The sequence below is a fragment of the Cydia strobilella genome, chromosome 2, assembly GCF_947568885.1.
Source record: "Cydia strobilella chromosome 2, ilCydStro3.1, whole genome shotgun sequence".
Taxonomy (NCBI): Eukaryota; Metazoa; Arthropoda; class Insecta; order Lepidoptera; family Tortricidae; genus Cydia; species Cydia strobilella.
In genome coordinates this window covers 24,832,551-24,852,643 of record NC_086042.1, presented here as the reverse complement: position 1 = coordinate 24,852,643, position 20,093 = coordinate 24,832,551, and the positions used below count along the sequence as shown (strand labels likewise).

At 38.0% G+C, this 20,093-nt stretch overlaps 1 protein-coding gene across 2 annotated transcripts in view; it reads right to left on the bottom strand.

The window, feature by feature from the left end:
• Positions 1 to 7,102, bottom strand: part of LOC134753715 (uncharacterized) — a 158,274-nt gene extending 151,172 nt beyond the window's left edge. Inside the window, exons 1-3 of one of the 2 annotated variants that reach the window (XM_063689655.1) lie at positions 6,901 to 7,102; positions 6,366 to 6,503; positions 1,290 to 1,439 (exon numbers count right to left, since the gene is read on the bottom strand). In XM_063689655.1, the coding sequence (XP_063545725.1) occupies positions 1,290 to 1,439; positions 6,366 to 6,503; positions 6,901 to 6,903 (291 nt within the window). In that variant the 5' untranslated portion in view covers positions 6,904 to 7,102. Of the gene's footprint in view, positions 1 to 1,289; positions 1,440 to 6,268; positions 6,332 to 6,365; positions 6,504 to 6,900 lie in introns of those variants that run through there. The other variant, XM_063689658.1, reaches the window with a different exon arrangement.
• Between the last annotated feature and the right edge of the window lie 12,991 nt (positions 7,103 to 20,093).

Sequence of the window (20,093 nt, the reverse complement as noted above, 5' to 3'; positions counted from 1 at the left end):
TATTTCTTGCAGAAAGTTTACTTTGGACTTGGAAGGAGTGTTCTTTAATTTTAATACGATATTTCGCAATGAATTTCTATTTGAAATTGTGCAATGTCGTTTAGCGACGTGATAAGAGTTTTACAATACAAAAGGTAATCACGGTCTATATCCCGGTCAAAAATCAAAATAAGTCTAGCTACCGATGTCTTAGGTAAACAACAGTGGGGGTAAGTAAGCTCATTGTGCAAAATAAAACACAGTTTAAAAAAATATATAAATAGGTATGTAAAAACAAAGGATACACATGCATGTTTTTGTAATAGGTATTATATATAACTAACAGAAAAACAATGTGCAAGTCGTATTACACGAAGAAAACCGTCGAGAACGTTGTATGGCGAAAATAGAGAAAAATGAGCGGTCAAAACGGACAAAGCCTGCATACTAGAAGAGGGGTGGGCACACAGTAACTATTAGCGAGTCATATGAAGTTGTTGTAATTTCCCAAAAGTGAAGAAAAAATTCCACCTAGTTTTTTTCCATAAGTTAGTATTTGTACCACGTTACCACATTTGTACCGCTGTAAGCCCGGCAATAAGGTACTGTGTAGAGACAGACGCGCTCCATGACCACTAGCTTCAATCACATAATTAACCAATTTTCTCTAGTTCTAAGATAGAGCCAACTATCTATATTGCGGTTTTAGGAAACATCCTGCAAATGTTCATTGTCGCAGTTCGCCGGAATAAAATGCTTGCTCCGTAACGTAATTGGCTCGGTGCGGTAAACTTGCACGCGGAGGTAATTACGCCGCGTGTGGTGGCCCCTTTAATTTGCGCTTGTTCGTCGACTACCGGGTGATTTTATATTATAGCGTCTTTTCCAAGCATTCAATTAAAGTAAGAAGTTTATTTTTAGACTACAGAGTTCTGAGATAACATAAAAAAGGGAAGTCGTTTTTTTGTAAATCCTATATAAGTATTCAAAAATCGTTCCAACTGTTAAATTATAATTACGCCATTAAGAAAAAGCCGGCATTAAAGCATTTAAAGCCATGGAAAGTAACGGAAGAATTGTTACACCCTGTTTATTTCTCTTCTATCCATTCGCTACGATTGCTACATTGGTACACGCTACATGCTACAAACCTACCATGCTACCACGCTGCCAGCCGGCTGTGCCACTAGCAGCCACACGCACTGCCGCCTGCGGTGCGCACACCTGCGCCACGCTACTCGCCGGCCGTGCCATCAGCAGCCGAAAGCACGCGCTGCACGACCGACTGCCGCGCGCACATGCCCACTCACCTGCGCCATGCTACTCGCCGGCCGTGCTACCAGCAGCCGCACGCACGCGCCGCACTGCCGCAACACTGCCGCCGCTTGCCGCGCGCACATGCCCACCACGCATACCGCGCCGATGCGCAGGAGCATGTCACCGCTGCGGAGACGACCGTCCTGCAAACATAATGAGCTTTAGTAATCAGGAAGTAAAGTAAGTACCGATGGCAGAGCTTCTTGGAAATGCGGAAAATAAATCCCAGTTACCCCGGAAATACAAACGCTGTAAAAGGCAGACAAACTCCCGCAATTTGTACCGACCGCAGGGGTGCCCAGCGCAAATACGAAAACACAAAACTTTTGTTTTGTCAATGATCGACGATCATATATACCTATCTATTCCTTATGAGTCCAACATCAGCTAACGTCTCAGTGTCAATTGGCCATTGACGTAAAATCTCTAGATAATATAAATAACCTAAAAGAGCATTTATTTGATCATTTAGCATTGCAAACTTTTAAATAAGCTGAGCAAATTTCTTTTTATAAAAAAAAAGGTTTTTAAAGCATTTTATGCAAACCTACGCTAGGTTTGTAATTAAAAGTAGGTATAGGTACCTAACTTTCGTAATAACCGAGAATTAGTTTATTTTTACTCAGATCCTATTTTCACGGTAACACTTGGTACCTGGGAAAATATCCTACTAGCTCCTATCCACCCACATATATTTTGGCCGGAACAGCGATTTCCTGCCTCGTATTTTACTAAACCCGGTATCACGCCCAACAGGCAATCCCGTATTTCCTGGCTTTATATTATGTTAATCATATACCTAACTTAAAATCCTAATTAGTGAGTGTAAGGTTTATATATTTTTTTCTAAAGAAATGACATAGGTATACAAAAAAGGACAGGGACAGTAATTTATATTTTATACAAATTGTTATTTAATAGGCGCTCTACCATAACAATACATTTGGCAATGTATATATACGTAGAAATAACACATGGATGACATTTTAAAAGTAGGGTGGTGTTGGTTTAGTAATAGGGTTCCGTTGGCACTTTTCGGTTAAATACTAACCTCCGCACCCATCATACATCGTGACGAAACCGGACTAATCCCGATAAGGCCTAGTTTACCCTCTGGGTTGGAAGGTCAGATGGCAGTCGCTTTCGTAGAAACTAGTACCTACGCCAATTCTTGGGATTAGTTGCCAAGCGGGCTCCAGACTCCCATGAGCCGTGGCAAAATGCCGGGACAACGCGAGGATGATGATGATGACCAATCTATCCGCACCCGAAAAACAGTAGCCTTCCTTTTCCCAAGGCTGGTAGGTAATTAATTAACTCATCCTGAAACATTTAAATGAGGTCTCGGCAACGATTAATTCCTTTTAATCATATATCTGTAAGTTTCCCTTTCATTTTTAATTGAGACCTACAAATTGATGGTAAATGAAAAATTAATCAAGCAAAAACCTTGTAGAATTTGGTTTCGATTTCAATCATCATGAAATGAAGTGCTTGTCTCCTATTTCTATAACGGTAACAGCAAATTATTAATTGGACTAGCTTCTGACGGCGACTTCGCATAGAACTATTGTTTCCACATACCACTTCCGTATTCAATTCTATTTAGTAAAATACACTTATTTTTTTAGCAGTCGTGTAAAAAGAAGAATAATGCCAAGAAGATTGCGAAAACTTTCATGCTGTGTTATCAAAAGGTGAAACAGTTGTAAACTATACCCTTTGAAATTAAACGTAATTGTAATTTTTATTAGTTGGATTGGAATAACCTGCCTTAAGGATCTTAATATTAAACAGAAGCTTTACGTTCACTCACCTCCCGTCTTGGCGTTTTTTTTCCTTCCCCGTTTACGGTGTGACAAGTGACTTGAGAGGCACAGAAGTGTCTGCGATTTCCGATTGCGGATCACTTTGAGTCGATTTTAATTAAAGATCTGGGATTTGAGAGACTGCTCCTGAAGGGTGCAATTAAACGGATCTAATATGTATTTTATGGTGACCTGTTTCTGTAAAGCTTCTGGTTATATTAAGGTCCTTAAGGCAGGTTATTCTAACTATTTAAAATTACAAACATTTACACCGACAATTTTAAATTCTCTTTGTTCTCTTTAACACTCCTTGAACTCTGGCCTTTATTTACTTATTAAGTAAGCCATAATTAACACTCGACATATAAGGTGAGTTCGGCTAAGTTTCGGACGATTTTAGGTGGGTTGAGATGATGTTGTTTTTTATTTTTTTTCTCAGCTTTTGGATAGGGTACGGACAAGATTTAAGTACAGAATTGATAATAATGAAATGCTCAATATAATTGAATTTTATTATCTTTCTAAACGTCATAGTGAGCGTGTAATGAGTGTTTAAATATAGGAAACAAAATAATATGACAGCATTCTTTTTTTACCTGGTGGTGTAAGAACGGACGGGCCTATAAGTTCGGCCCTATTGCCGGTACCATAAAGTTTACCATTGCAAAATAACCGGTTTTACTCACCGATTCATATATAGAAGAATTGGCCTAGCAGTAATTCGGGCTATCATATCCGACCCATTTCTTTTTTTTTTGCATTTTTTCCGTCCGATCTTACACCATGCGCTCAATTTTCAAGAAATTATGGTTGTCAAACTTTAAGGTGTGGGGTCAATGAACCCATGTGGGTCAATGAACCACGTAGGTTCATTGACACCTTAAGCGCGGTAGGTTGAAAGAGGGTGATAAAATAGGACATAAGGATAAAATAATATGAAAGTGGAGGAATTAATACGACCAAAACTTAATCAATTGCAGTCATATCAGTCTATAGGTACTTAATAAACTTTCCAACGCCATCTCACATAACTACGAGTATGATTTCGTGTGAGAAAACATCTCTCGATCTTACAAACAGGCCAATTCGCTTTGATAAGCACACATTTTAAACCAAGTAAGAATTGATTAATCAACACAACAATAATATTTCAAGAAACCATTATATTTCTTTAACATTATTAAAATAATAATAATAATCAACAAACAAATAAACCTACCTCTTCATAATTACAGCAGATAGGTAAATAAAAATATTTATAATTATTTATTCATAAAGAGATCAGTTACCTACTTAAGTGTGCAATATTAGACACTTAGATTGTAATTTGCGGTTATGTAAAAAAAAAACACCACTATATATGTCTGTTAGAGAAATTTAATCAAGCATCGTGGTGACACGTATAAAGTTTGAGCATTCCTGAGAATTTAAGATCGGATGATTTGCATCCGACCTTTTACCACTTCGGGTAAGACCGGATCTTGGCCTACAGGCATCGTATCAGAATTCCAAATATACAGATTTGTCACAAATTTAATAAAAATAACATGCAATCTGTAAACGAAACAAATAACGCTTAAACTTACCAGTTATTCCAAAAAAACTAGCGGAGGGTATATCCGGATGGAAAATAAAATCAAATTTTTTGAACTTTTCTACTTAACGGCACAAAACACGCGTCTAGTCTGTCAGAGCAACAAGTGCGGACTGAAGAGGGGTGCGGAACAAAATGGCGCATCGCATCACCTTGCCAGCATTAAAAAAATACCCCACAATAGGCGGAAATTTGAATCATACGATCTTACCCGATGTCCGTAACTTTGCCGAACTCACCTTAAAGCACTTGAAATTAGAAATAGCTGAAATATTACCATAGAAAATATGCGAATAATGGTTTACGTGAGCAGGATACAAGATAGAGGCTAGTTATTTATGCGACGACTTATTTCAATTCTTTGGTATTGTTAAGGAATGAAAGTCAACTTCTTTTGGTTGTATTTAGATTTGTTTTTATAAAGTAAAATAAAGTTTTGGTTTCGACTGTAAACCCCAAACACAGGTTGCGTTGTTTTAAATCACAGAGTTCCTATGGCCATCAGATCAGGTCGATGATACTATAATATATGTATATATATAGCGTGTACTATGTAACATATTATTATATTCAGTTTCTATTTGCGAGTTCCTATAATTGGCTCTGTATTGTTATTTAAAAAGTTAAACTAATATTTTATAGCTGTTGGAATTCCTTGTATAAATAAATAAATAAATATTGCATTGTCACCTGACTTACATATGTGTGCAAAACTTCAACTCAGTCGAAAATCGGGAAAAGGGTCAAAAACTTGCAAAATTTGATTACAAACGCACCTGACACCGGGACAGTCACAGGTGAAACTAAATAAAAGTTTGTAAAAGGTATTGACAGGTTATATTTGAATACAACCCTAGTTGTATTGTTTACCTGCGAACGTTAATATTCTTCATCAAGAAAATTGTGTTTTCCTTCAGACCACTTAAATAAATGAGTTTTCCTTTACGGTTAGTTCTCACTGCGATTATATATTTTAGTTTACAAACAAACAAACTGTTCAGAATAGCTTCGACGTTGTACGGTACAACTTGTACCGACACGGAATTATGCAAAGTATTTGTTATCTTGGAAATTGAAGTGCATACTTTATGTACAAGCATTTAGCTGCAAAATACCTTTAAAGCGCACATACCTAATCACTAACCAATAACATGTTGAGACTGATTATGTTGTTTATTGTTGAGTTGGTCTTGCTGCACTCTATTAGTTACTAAGTAGCGAAATATGGTCGCTCGCCGACGATGTCACTTACATGCTCGTTTGACTGTTGTTACGCTAACCCGGTCAGCCACGCCGCACAGCAGCACGTTCTTGACCACGACGCCCGAGGAGCGGCCGCCCACGATGTGAGGCTCGCCTGACCGCGGTCACACTCACCCGATCAGCCACGCCGCCCGGCAGCACGCTCTTGACCACGACGCCCGAAGACGGCTACCCACGATGCCAGGCTCGCCTGACCGCGGTCACACTCATCCGGTCAGCCACGCCGCCCGGCAGCACGCTCTTGACCACTTCGCCCGAGGAGCGGCCGCCCACGATGTCAGGCTCACCTCATTGCGGTCACACTCACCCGGTCAGCCACGCCGCCCGGCAGCACGCTCTTGACAACGGCGCCCGAGGAGCGGCCGCCCCCGATGTCAGGCTCCCCTGACCGCAATCACACTCACCCGGTCAGCCACGCCGCCCGGCAGCACGCTCTTGACCACGACGCCCGAGGAGCGGCCGCCCACGATGCCGAAGGCGAGGCCAGAGCCATCGTTCACCAGCTCCACCGCCTCCACTTGTGCCCACTCCCCGAACACCTGCTGCAAACAAAATAAATATTACGATTACGTTCTTCTGAAAACCTGTCCGCTGGTCATTTTTATTTCATGAGAATGTGTTGAACTGACAAAATGAATTCAAACTATATCGAAAGCAGACGCCTCTCTCCTTTATCCGTACGTCGCTGCATACTATAGGGCGCGTAGCCAACATGCCAATCGTTAACGCTCCGTAGCGTATCGTAGTCATCTCGCTCTATCTCTCCACACTAGTGCGGCAGTGACAGTTGCGTTTCGTTCGTTACGGAGCGTTAACTATTGCACGTTGGCTAGGCACCTTGTAGTAGCTCGCAGGTGATACTGATAAATACTGATACATTTTCGTATCTCTAATAACTCTTCACTCTCGGTCCTGTCCTAACTTTCCCTTCACACTTACCATAATGCGTTTGCTCCGCCGCTTGCTCCCAGGCCTGCGCGAGCGAGTCTCCGATCAGCTGACCTTCTCCGCCATCTTGACCTCTCACTGACAGCTCTCGCGGAAACAGCCGAGCGGCGTTCGGGCGATTTCGGTCACTGCGCGTGAGCACACGTAATACTCGCACATTGCGTTTCTACTGTTTTTAGCCGGTAATAAATTGTTTTTCTGGACGTTAAATATCGATGTCGGCGAATGAACTGCAACAAAGAAATGCTTAACCTTACTTGGTTTGCTGGAAATGTAGTCTAGTTCAAAAATCTAACGTATCTAATACCTACTAAACGTTACGTACTTACCATAATTATCAAACATGTTTCGACAGAAATTTTATTTAAAAATGGTTTTGATGGATCTCCACTCATGTATATTAACCTCGTAAGGCCCACCATACAAAGTTTCCCTATTTTTAATTTGAACCTTGTTGTATAGAAGATTAGGGTGAATTTCGTTTGTTTTAGAAAACAATGATACAAAAGAAATGCTACTTAATTCAGTTAGTGTAAGGTTCAAATTAGATTGAAACAGAGTCTACATTGTAATGCACATTGGGCCTTACGAGGTTAATGTCGTGGCCAGATCTTAGAATTAATCATTTCATGATGTGGCAATTATTTCATGAAATGACCGATTGACCACATCATGGAAAAGTCAAACTTACCTATTTATACCTATATAATTAACATGAAGAAATCAAATTCTAAAATATGGCATTTCATGAAATGTTCAAAATCTATGGCCTGACTCGACATACATATGTCAAACGGATGTTTTGGCAAATGGGCGTGAAGCTCGCTTTGACCATTTTTAGGGTTCCGTAGCCAAATGGCAAAAAACGGAACCCTTCTGGATTCGTCATATCTCTGTCCGTCCGTCCGTATGTCACAGCCACTTTTTCCGAAACTATAAGTACTATACTGTTGAAAGTTGGTAAGTAGATGTATTTTGTAAAACCGCATTAAGATTTTTACTGAAAAATAGAAAAAAAAACAAAACATTTTGGGGGCTCCCCATACTTAGAACTGAAACTCAAAAAAAAATTTTTCATCAAACCCATAGGTACGTGTGGGGTATCTATGGATTATAGGTCTTCAAAAATGATATTGAGGTTTCTAATATCATTTTTTTCTAAACTCAATAGTTTGCGCGAGAGACACTTCCAAAGTGGTAAAATGTGTGTGTGTGTGTGTGTGTGTGTGTGTGTCCTCTAACTTCTAAAATAAGAGAATGATAGAACTAAAAAAAATATATGATGTACATTACCATGCAAACTTCCACCGAAAATTGGTTTAAACGAGATCTAGTAAGTATTTTTTTTTATTCCTCATAAATCGTAAACCGCAATTTACCTTTTACTCACGTTTCACATAAAAATACATTGTTTAAATTGTGTAATGTACGGAACCCTCGGTGCGCGAGTCCGACTCGCACTTGGCCGGTTTTTTATTTGTTTATAGGGTAAGGTAGTAATAAAACCGGACAACTGCGAGTCGGACTCACCCACCGAGGGTGCCATACTTTTTAGTACCTATTTTTTGTTATAGCGGTAACAGATATACATCATCTGTGAAAATTTCAACTGTCTACCTGTCACGGTTCATGAGATACAGCCCGGTGACAGACAGACAGACGGACAGTGGAGTCTTAGTTATAGGTTCCCGTTTTTACTGTTTGGGTACGGAACCCTGAAAATGGTTGCAAATCGCTACATTTCTTGCCCATTCAATGTACTCGCGACGTTTCAAATACGAAAAACGTGAAAAAGGCTCTTTAAGAATTCAGTGATTACATTAGAAAGTAAAATTAAAGATTCCGAGAGGAAAAGTTGAACACTTGAAAAGTTACAGCTTTTTTCAATTAAACTTCGAACGAATAAACACTTCTCGAATGAGACTTAAGTATTGATCAATAATTATACAAACATTGGCATATTACGATGTTAATTTAAGAAATGAAAAATGCACAACATGGGCAAAAACACATTGATAGGTATATTTCATAGGTTTACGCCAGGAGATGATTAAATTAATTAAGCCCTGATTTTGGGGTTTTAAATCCAGGAAGAAAAGTTCAAAATCAAACAAATTATTCCCAGAGTATTCCCAGGCCTCCGAGGCTCCTACGTCATTAAATGATGCTATTGTAAATGTCAAATTTTGATCATAGTGTTGTGTTCCTGCCGGTGAGTAAGGTTGCCAGAGCTCAACGAGGGTGCGGCGTGTAATGTTAGGGTCAGCAACGCGCATGTAACACCTCTACAGTTGCAGGCGTCCATATTAGGCTACGGTGAACGCTTACCATCAAGCGGGCTGTATGCTTGTTTGCCACCGACGTAGTATAAAAAAAATTGATGATACAAAAATCCATAGCAAGATGGATTCAGTAGCCAACCACCTACTCCTACTAGGTTTAACGAGGGACCTAAGGAGTCTTTGGGTCCATTACGTAGAAAAGGCTCAATATTTTACTGACCCATTTAAGTTGCTAGCCCTGTAAACGTACCTAGAAAATAATTATATGGTAGCTAATGTACGAGTATAACCTTTTTTCTTATCATTTCATCACAGCCCAATAAGTGCCCCTATTATTGGGGTTCCGCGAGGCGTGTCAGCCTATTACGGACTAGGGATGGATGACAAATGATGTCTTTGACAGTTTCTGTACTATCAGGACTAGTACTAGTAACTTGACTGAAATTAGAACCCGTAACAATATCGTAACATGGGCACTAATTTACTTTTCATTTCTCATGCTCTGAAAGAGGGTCATTGTTGTTCTAAAAGGTGTGCCGAAAATGATACTTGTCTGCACTAGAACATTTTACGTTCGAAGTACGATTTTTTTAATTTTTTACGATAAGCAATTGACATTTGAGTTTAAATGGATTTGTTATACAATTTCCATTCTGATATTTGACTCTCGATTTCATAAATAACGACACTTTTGCCTGAATTGATAATTGAGAGTACCCTCAAGAAAAACTATAAAAATCTACTCATGTTTTTAAAAAACACATGCATTTTACTTTCCTTGTATTCGAAATGAAAAGTAGAGTGTTTAACTCGGGTGAAAGGCATCATTTCTGCCTTGGACTTTTGGCGCTCGAACGCAGTGAGAGCGCCAAAATACCTCGGCAGAAATGAGTGCCTTTCATCCCTTGGTTAACAATCTACTATTGCTATTCACTAATTAAATATTGACTTATTAATTTGCTTTCGAAAGACCTTTTCGCTTTTGCTTTTGCAATCACATTATTTTTTGGCAATATCTTCCTTTAGCTTTTATCGCTTCCTGTCTCCATCATCAGATCAGCTCGATGGTACATAATAATGCATTGTCACCCGACTTACATATATATGTATGCAAATTTTCAGCTTCATTGGAAGTCGGAAAATGGGTCAAATTTAACTTGCAAAATTTGACCCGTACAAACATAGGTACATTACATAATGCATACTTACAATAGTCGACACAACCTAAAAATCTTGTTTTCTTAAGTGCAAAGCTTCTTAAAACTGAGTTCTTTAAAATAATAGACTTAAAAGACGTGTTCTAAAGAACACTTAATATCTGTCCATATTTCAACGCCTTTTTTTACCTATTTAGTTTGGGCAAACAAACATGCCAGGTCGGAAAGAGTACGAGTAAATACGTGAGTGAAAACAAGGGTCTTCCTCTAATCAATAATTTAATGCTGAGCCCGGATACAGTGGATAGTGGTAACTCTCTATATTATAACGTTCATTATTACTTCGTAAGAGACGTGACAAAACAATTCGATGGAAATAGTTATAATTTGCAAGTTATACTTTTCATAAAAGCCAGTTTTATGTTTAGTTACTTAACTTTGTAGTTACCTACGTTATCGTAAGTCATATAGGGTGATACGTTATCGTAAGTCATACATAATTGGCCAATCTTAACAATATAGCTTCACCTGGCTTGCTTCTTTCTGATTTGTTAGGAGTGGCCAATTACCATGTAGTGGCCAATAACTAACTATAGCAGTCACCCTAGGATAGTTTCCTAAATTCAAAATTCAAAAAAGTATTCTGTAAGTAAGCAAAAAACGGAAGCCATACCAATAGGTTCAGGTTACGCCGATAATTTCCTGCAGGTTTTCAGTTTAACCTGTACGGTAAAATCAATCTTAAATAAACACCCCTCCAATTATACGCTCCTATTTAAATATGTATGTTGTTTTTGACGGTTTGAATGTGTAACTCGAAGAGACAGGCCAAGGCAGACTAAGCTTGCGACCAAAAGCGTAATATATGTCACGATATAAACGTCAAAATAAAGTTAAGAACACTCATTCAAATTCCGTTTAAATTTATATGTATACAAAAAAAACCGGCCAAGTGCGAGTCGGACTCGCGCACGAAGGATTCCGTACCATTACGCAAAAACGGCAGAAAAATCATGTTGTATGGGTGACCCACTTAAATATTTATTTTATTCTGGTTTTAGTATTTGTTGTTATAGCGGCAACAGAAATACATCATCTGTGAAAATTTCATCTGTCTAGCTATCACGGTTCATGAGATACAGCCTGGTGACAGACAGACAGACAGACGGACAGCGGAGTCTTAGTAATAGGGTCCCGTTTTTAACCTTTGGGTACGGAACCCTAAAAACACACGTGTCCTGACTGACTGACTGAGTGATTCATCAAAGCAGAGCCGAAATTACAAACGATAGAAAGTTGATATTTGCATACCAGATTGCATTTATAAAGTGTACAAGAGATAAGAAGCGATTATGAGATATTCAATCTCAATTGAGGGGTTAAAAAGGGGATGAAAGTTTGTATGGGGATCAAGTTTTATTTTAAGTTAGGAATTTAAAACTTTGGAAAAAAGTATTTTATTAAAAAAGAAGAAAACTAATTTTAAATACAAGAAAAATAATTTCAGCGTTTTTTTAAATTCATCCCCTAAAAGGGTTAAAAAGGGGTTGAAAGTTTGAATCCATTACAAATGCTTTAAAACTTCTTAGAAAGGAATAATAAAAGATTTCAATCATCATCATCCTGCCCTTTTCCCATCTTCAAGATTTAAAAAAAAAGTTATTTCAACGCTCTTGTTAATTCAACCCCTACATATTAAAAGTCATTATAAGACTGGTTTTACTCAGTAAAATTAATGCATCAGAACGCAATGCAAGGAAATAAAACTGATTTACTTACCTAAATTAAATTCAATTTCATCCGCTGAATGCTAGCGCTTAGAGGTCTCACAGTCTCACATAACTAGAACTCACTAAGTAACTAATGGCGAACTTTATTCATCAAGATATTCACTACCTATTCACTAGTCAACCATGGTGCCAAACAAAAACTTACTAAAATTATTCAGACGATTGAGAACCCCTCCTTTATTGAAGTGGGCCAAAATGCACTATTTTGTCAGTTAAATCATATTTGCAAAATATTGACACTCACACGTTCCTATTGATATTTTTTACCTTAACCCTTTACCCAATGTTGACTATTTCCATAGAGTAACTTATACTAGAGCGGTACTGTCATAGTAAATTTTGTAACCCCAGTAAATTCACTGCCATCCGTCGACACACTTTAAAACTAAAAATAAATATTTATAAAAATACGATAAAATGTATTTAAATATGGATATGATTTTTTTTTATTTGCATTAATTATTTTAATGATTTTGACCTATATTATTTCACTGATATGCGTTAAAATTGTTAAATAACAAACGAAACCGTCAACGCCATCTATACGACAGTAGGCCAAAGCTAGTAGCGCCCTCTGAACGAGAATCAAATTTTCTTGATTTTCGAGGCATGTTTTTTTCTTAGACTGTATCCATCTATTACGGAGTTATATCTATCTTTGCTATTTCTAACAACACGTTTGTATCGCTGCTGGTGGTAGAGATAATAATTTCTCGAGGGGATACAAATATTTTTCCGCGGAAAATTTTCCGGGTATAAGTCCCGTGGACTTTGTAGGTCGTGAAGACCCGTATCGTGATGTAGGTTATATATGTAAATACCTACACGTGTACGTACCTACTCATCATTTATCAGGAAAAAGTAAAAACTTTCACTTTTCAAAATACGGAAGTAACATTGAAGTCGGTTACACTTTCGTCTGATGTGTTTAGTAGTGTGAAAAACCGTCACTATTGACACGGACATCAGTACGTATCGCTGTGACATCTTATAAGCATTGTTCGAATCGGGCTGTAGGTTTACACAAGACAAGAATAGGTGTCTTACATTTAAAAAGTTATCAGTAAACTCAATCCTTTTATAAAATAGATTATCATTGCGATATACATAATGTAGTTTAGGTAAAAATACGCTTCTACATAACGAGAAAACTGGTAAGCGGAAAATTGGTAGTCCGACAAAATTAAGCCAGATTAAGCGATCGTTTCAAAAAGAGATATTTTATTCATGTAGGACTCTGAAAGGACGTGGATCTGGGGACGCAAGTCGATCAATTGACGACTTTGCAAATTTATCGTTTGCAAATCGCTATGGCATTATACTTTGGGGTAGCGTCTACATTTGAGCTTAGATTGCTAGAACGGTACATGTAACACTTACATGATGATTTTTCTGTATACAAGACGTAGACGTAACTTGCAAATACAGTTTAATGATTAACATCTATGTTTTAACTATAAAACTCCCGTGAGACTCATTAGATTATTAACATCTATGTTATAAAATTAAGAGAATATATAACGGAGATGGCGAGATGACCTTGACAGCTTCCTGAACAACTGGCCGGAGGAAGCACCAAATCGGGAGTCGTGGAAATCAAGGGGAGAGGCCTTTGCCCAGCAGTGGGACACTTATATTTGCTAGCAAAAAAAAAATATCGTTGTCATTTTAAACATAAACGCTCCTAATAAGCTCTCAAAACAGAAATAATGTATAAAGATACATAAAAACAAGCAATAAACACGCGAATTTTACAACCATTCGTAATTTTGTGCAAACAATAAACCGTATTTACAGGAACCGTCGGATAATGGGCATTATTTGTTATGACGCATTGTCACCGTCTTAATGAAGTAAAACCTTATTTATTGCCGTGGTATCGTATGTACCTACCGTAAGTAACGTAAACAAAACCTACGTAATGTATCTTACCTTATACCTTTAAACGAACAATTCTTGTATACATATATTGGGGATCTCGGAAATGGCTCTAACGATTACGATGAAATTTGCTATATGGGGGTTTTCGGGGGCGGAAAATCGATCTAGCTAGGTCTTATCTCTGAGAAAACGCGCATTTTTGAGTTTTTATAATGTTTTCCGAGCAAAGCTCGGTCTCCCAGATATTTATAATAAAAGAAACAATTAGAAAATTTATACTCACTCTAACTTCTTTGTACCACAATTTCTAGCAACGAAAACTACTACCAGACTACCAGACATTCGGTAGGTAAATGTTCATGCCAAGTTTCATATAATTTCAGCATGTTCGATTGTATGGGAGCGGCTTTTTAGAGGCGGGTTCGTTTGACTTAATCCACAACACGTGTACCCTTTACAATGCGTAGTATAAAATCAACCGAATTAGGTGGTTCTTTGGGACTAAGCTCGTGAACATCCCATGAGAATCAAAGCCAATATGAATAGGTAGGTAAACTCTACTAATACAAATATTACGCCCGTTTGACTTTAAATCCTGTGGGATCTCTCGTTATACATATATAATTATATATAGAGTATATGTACCACCACGTGTATATTACATAGAGTTTGGACTCGGTACATGTAGTAGCAGTAGTAGTGCTTGTCATTAACACGCTCTACCGCGATTAAATTTCAATATTTTACCTTTTTTCCGACGTTTCAGCTAGGTTGCACTACACCTAGTGATCACAGCTAGTGCAACCTAGCTGAAACGTCGGTAAAAAGGTAAAATAATAAAATTTAATCGCGTTAGATCCGCGAGAGTTTAAAGTGAAAAGCGAGATTTAAACTAGCAAGAACTTGCATGCAATTTACGTTACATTGCGGTATCTGATCAAACTTTTGAATGCAGTGTATCTTAGTAGTCGGCAATGTAACGTAAATTGCATGCAAGTTTTTGCTAGTCTAAACCTCGCTTTATAGTAGTAGTGCTAAGTAATTTATTTGAAAATCATCAATCAATTTTGTAATCCACCTCGTTATCGGTACCCCAATAGTGGGACTGCATTCACTGCATCCTAATTTTAAGGCAGCAGCGACTTCTTTTCAAATAATATGCCAATGACTGGTCTATGCCAATCATGATTATACCCAATGGGGTATAAGAATAAATAAATATTATAGGCCATTTTATACACAAATTTACTAAGCCCCACGGTAAGCTCAAGAAGGCTTGTGTTGTGGGTACTCAGACAACGATATACATATATAATATATAAATACTTAAATACATAGAAAACAACCATGACTCAGGAACAAATATCTGTGTCATCACACAAATGCCCTTACCGGAATTTGAACCCGGGACCATCGGCCTCATAGGCAGGGTCACTAGCCACTAGGCCAAACCGGTCGTCAATGAATGAGTATTCCTATTTTTTTTATAAGATTTTCTGTCATTACTAAACCATTTCGATTATTCTACACTGCTCTATCGGCGTTTTCTTGGTTGAATAATTGTCATTGACACTGACAGATTGGTATGGTATACCGCTGTGGCTTCTTATAAGCATTATTCTAATCGCAAGTTTGCTACGCCTGTGACCTCGTAGCGCGTAGCAGACATTTTCCGCTTTGTAGCATATTGGAGCCAGATGCAGATTTAACAACTTACGGTTTTGAACTGGTTTTGATACGACCATGACTATCATCTTGGTGATTGGCGTGCATCTCACGTACGAAGCACGACTTTGGCCAGGTTCACAAGGCGTAAATTTTTCCCGTATACCGTATAGACGGTTGCGATTCACACGTTGTGTTTGAACGAAACAACGACTAACGAGCGACGTGCGAATCGCATCCAGTGTGATAACCGCCTATACGGTATACAAGAAAAAATAACGCCGTGTATACCTGGCCTTTCACTTCATTTCGCATGCATGCACCAATGCAAGATATTTAAAATAAGATCAAAACCGTAACGAGTAGTTAAATCTGAATTGTGCTCCAATATTGCGACATTCTACGATAAAGTATTTTCAGTGTATCTTCTTAGATTTAAATTTTCCATAAAAACCTAGGCTATTTCGTAAAAACGGCTGTTTTATTAGTTGAGGTTATAGTTAACTTAATAGTGAAGCGACGATGAAAGACGAGGCTAGGCTAAAGATTGAGAGCTTACATTTTAAACGTCATAACTCCCTGTAGCAAGAGTTTAAATCCCGACTTTATGCGGCTTGGATAAAGTTGTATTTAAAAGTAGATAATACGAGATATACGCAGTTTTCGAAGTTATAGTTTGGATATTGAGTTGAGCGTCGTGTAAAATGATTAAGTGGGGATTTTTCAAGAACTTTAGTGACACGACCGGACAAAGAGAGATGATGTAAACTACTTCTTGTTTTTAAAGTAATGTAATAGAATTGATTCTTAAACTATTTGAAAGCAAACAGAAAATTACATAAAACGAAAATTGGCAACAATGAAATTCAAAAAACCGGCCAAGTGCGAGTCGGACTGGCGCACGAAGGATTCCGTATCATTATCAATAAAAACGGCAAAAAAATCACGTTTGTTGTATGGGAGCCCTCCTTAAATATTTATTTTATTCTGTTTTTAGTATTTGCTGTCATAGCGGCAACAGAAATACATTATCTGTGAAAATTTCAACTGTCTAGCTATCACGGTTCATGAGATGCAGCCTGGTGACAGACGGACAGACAGACAGACAGACAGCGAAGTCTTAGTAATAGGGTCCCGTTTTTACCCTTTGGGTTCGGAACCCTAAAAAAGGAGAAGGACTGCAAACATATTAGTTACTAGTTGCTAGCAATGCTAGCGTATACGAGTATCATCATTCGCTTGCCCTTGTCCCATTCACTTGGGGTCGGCGCAGCATGTCTTTTTCTTCCATACCTCTCTGTCACCCGTCATCTCATCATTCACTTGCGTTAGTTTTATATCATCTTTCACACAGTCCATCCACCTTTTCCTCGGTTTTCCTCTCCTCGTACCTTCCTCCACATTCATTCTTAATACCTTTCTCGTCACATGACTTTCATCCCTCCGCATCACATGCCCGTACCATGCTAGGCGATTTGCCCTTACTTTTTCTGAGTATAATAAGGATAATTTATTCATCTTTAAAGCCGGTTTCACTTTTTTTGAGATGAAGAATTGGAGATATTTTGCTATTTAGGTAGATGATGTAACCTACCTCTCTCAAACTACAGATAGATAGGCAGATAAAAACACACTTTTTTCCATGGTCAATTAGATACATATTGTAATATGTACCTAACTATTGAAATACTGTCAAAAGTGACATTTTTGATTGAAGAAATATCACTTTTGACACTGTCAGAACAGTATTATATCAGTATCACATGGAAAACAGAGCGAATAACTAAAACTCGAATTGGCCTGTTAGGATAACATTGTTAAATGAAAGCCTAAAATAAAACACCATTATTAATGGCTGACAAACAAAGCTATAACACTTGTACGACTTATCGACATGTGAAGGCAATTAATGCTTCGATGGTTTCCGAACTATTACGTCATAACATAACAGTAGTTATGTGGTACATATAAATGTTACTTAGTCACATATTATAGCTTGAGCCTTGAATGCTTTGAATTGGTTGAACTAAATTAAACGTGAGTATTTTAATTTATAACATTGTTCAATAAAAGTTTTTACTTTAGCCCTTTATAGGGCTCACTTATAATTATATCATCATAATCATCATCTTCTTAGCCAAAAGACGTCCACTGCTGGACAAAAGCCTCCCCCAAGGATCTCCACAAAGAATGGTCTTTCGCTGCCCTCAACCAATCACCACAAAACTATATCCACACAAAAATAAACACTCAGACTGTGCAATAACGTTGGTTTTCGAACAGTTACAGTTTTAGAAAAAATCATCTAATATGGAGTGTTGGAAGGCAACGCGATTTCCCTTGAGATTGGGGTATCTTAATGGAATTAGCAAGAAATCTTATATGAGGCCGGAACTTTTACTACGAAACTTAGTAACTTGTTTAATCTAGCTTGGTGGTTCCGGACTATTCCGAAGTAATTTGCAATCCAGCTAAAGTATGTCTAACTCTGCACCGAATTGGTAGCTATACAGTGTGGCAGCGCCACTGCACTGTAACCGTCATGTGTCCATAAGAGCTTGACGTTAATGATGTGGCTCTCTTGCCAGGTCAATGCGGAGTAAGTTAAGACGGCTACTGAATCTTAATCAAATATTAAGTAAGCAGATCGTCACTACTTTGAAAAAATCTCGTATCACACTGATATTTTTTTGCCTCCTCCTTTTTGGTACGGACGGCTAAGGAATGGAATGCGCTCCCGCCATCTGTATTCCCTGATCAATATGACCTCGGTCTCTTTAAAACAAGAGTGAATAGGCTGTTACTGAACCGGTGAGCTCCATCTTAGGCCCTGTCTTCACTTTCCATCAGGTGTGACTAGGGCCAATCGCCGATCAGTTTATAATACATAAGTTACCACATTTTTCGTTTGATTGACAGAACAAGATACTTACGAGTTTTTTTTAAAGTAGGCACGTTATGGAGATTTAGACTACCTACCGTAAAACCATCCAACTGGCATGTGGTCCAGTACTACAACTATTAATAGTCCTCAAGTTTAAATACGTATAATTAAGTATCGATACCAATCTACTATTTGGTGCCACCCGGTTTTTTCTTCCTTTTATGAATAGTTATTTACGATACAAGTGCGGAAAAGAGTAAATTCGAAACGAGTGGCGATAAATTAAAACACGACCGCAGGGGGTTTTCAATCGACACGAGTTGCGAATTACCTTTTCGCACGTGTATCGTACAACGTTTTACAGTACATATGGACCTTTAAACTTTCGAACATATGCACGAAAAGTGCTCTTTTACGCACTAGTGCGAGAAAGTAATAATATATAAGTAAATAATATGTACTGTAAAATAGTTTTTCAGAATCGAGAGATTCAAATAACCATAACATACCATAGATCAAACCTAACTATAGCTAAGAAAGTCATCAAACAATTATGTCACGGTTTCGGCCTCACATCGCGTGCCCCAAGCATTTAATACTTTTTGTGTATACTACGTGAACACAAGAAACAATTGCCTGCCTTGATAAAAGCCTTTTGTTAACGATGTTACAGTCTCATTTCTCTCTGTCATCTCATTCATACGAGTATATAATTGCATTAAAATGTTCGCCAATGAAAGGATGCCTCAGTTCAATATGGCCTCCTGAATACGACCAATGACTGTATTCATCTTTTAAACATTTCATCTACATCAAATTCATAACCTTCCTAAAATATATTAAGAAACGATAAACTAACGGCCTATATTAACAAATCTGTATCTGCGGGTGCATCGTAATTTTAACTACGGTATTGATAACGACGACCTTAATTACATTCAAATTTAGAACGTCCCTGAGAAACAATGAAATTTGATTTGGCCTCTATTCTAATACCAGTCGAGCTGGCTATGGATGGTATAGAAAGGATGCCAATTTCTTATGGCAGAATTGTTGCAAAAGTGACCGCTTTCAGCTTTAAATAATAGTTCCTAATCTCTCCGGTGGCGCTAGTTAGGCTCTGGGACATGAGTATAACATGAACCATATACGGCAACAAATAACCCGACCAAATTACGTAGGTTGTTTTTGATAGTATTTCGGTGTATGGTGGCGCCGCCTAATTACTGTTTTTTGATGGACACTTTTCATACATAGAGATTTGGCTCCTTTATATAGTCTCCATGGAGCTGGCGTTTTATTCGAAATGAAGTGTCAGTTGCAAAACTTGCAAACAATTTTGAAATTTCGCATGTCACTTGATGTCAAACGATATGGCAATCGGGCCCCGCCTCTAGTTTGTCTCTGAATTTAAAAAAAAACAACGGATGCGTGACATGCGCGAAAAAGTTTGCTTTACGCCCTTTCACATTTAATTATTCGTTTGTAAGTACCTATAAAATTACTTTGTTTTGTCGAAGCTTAT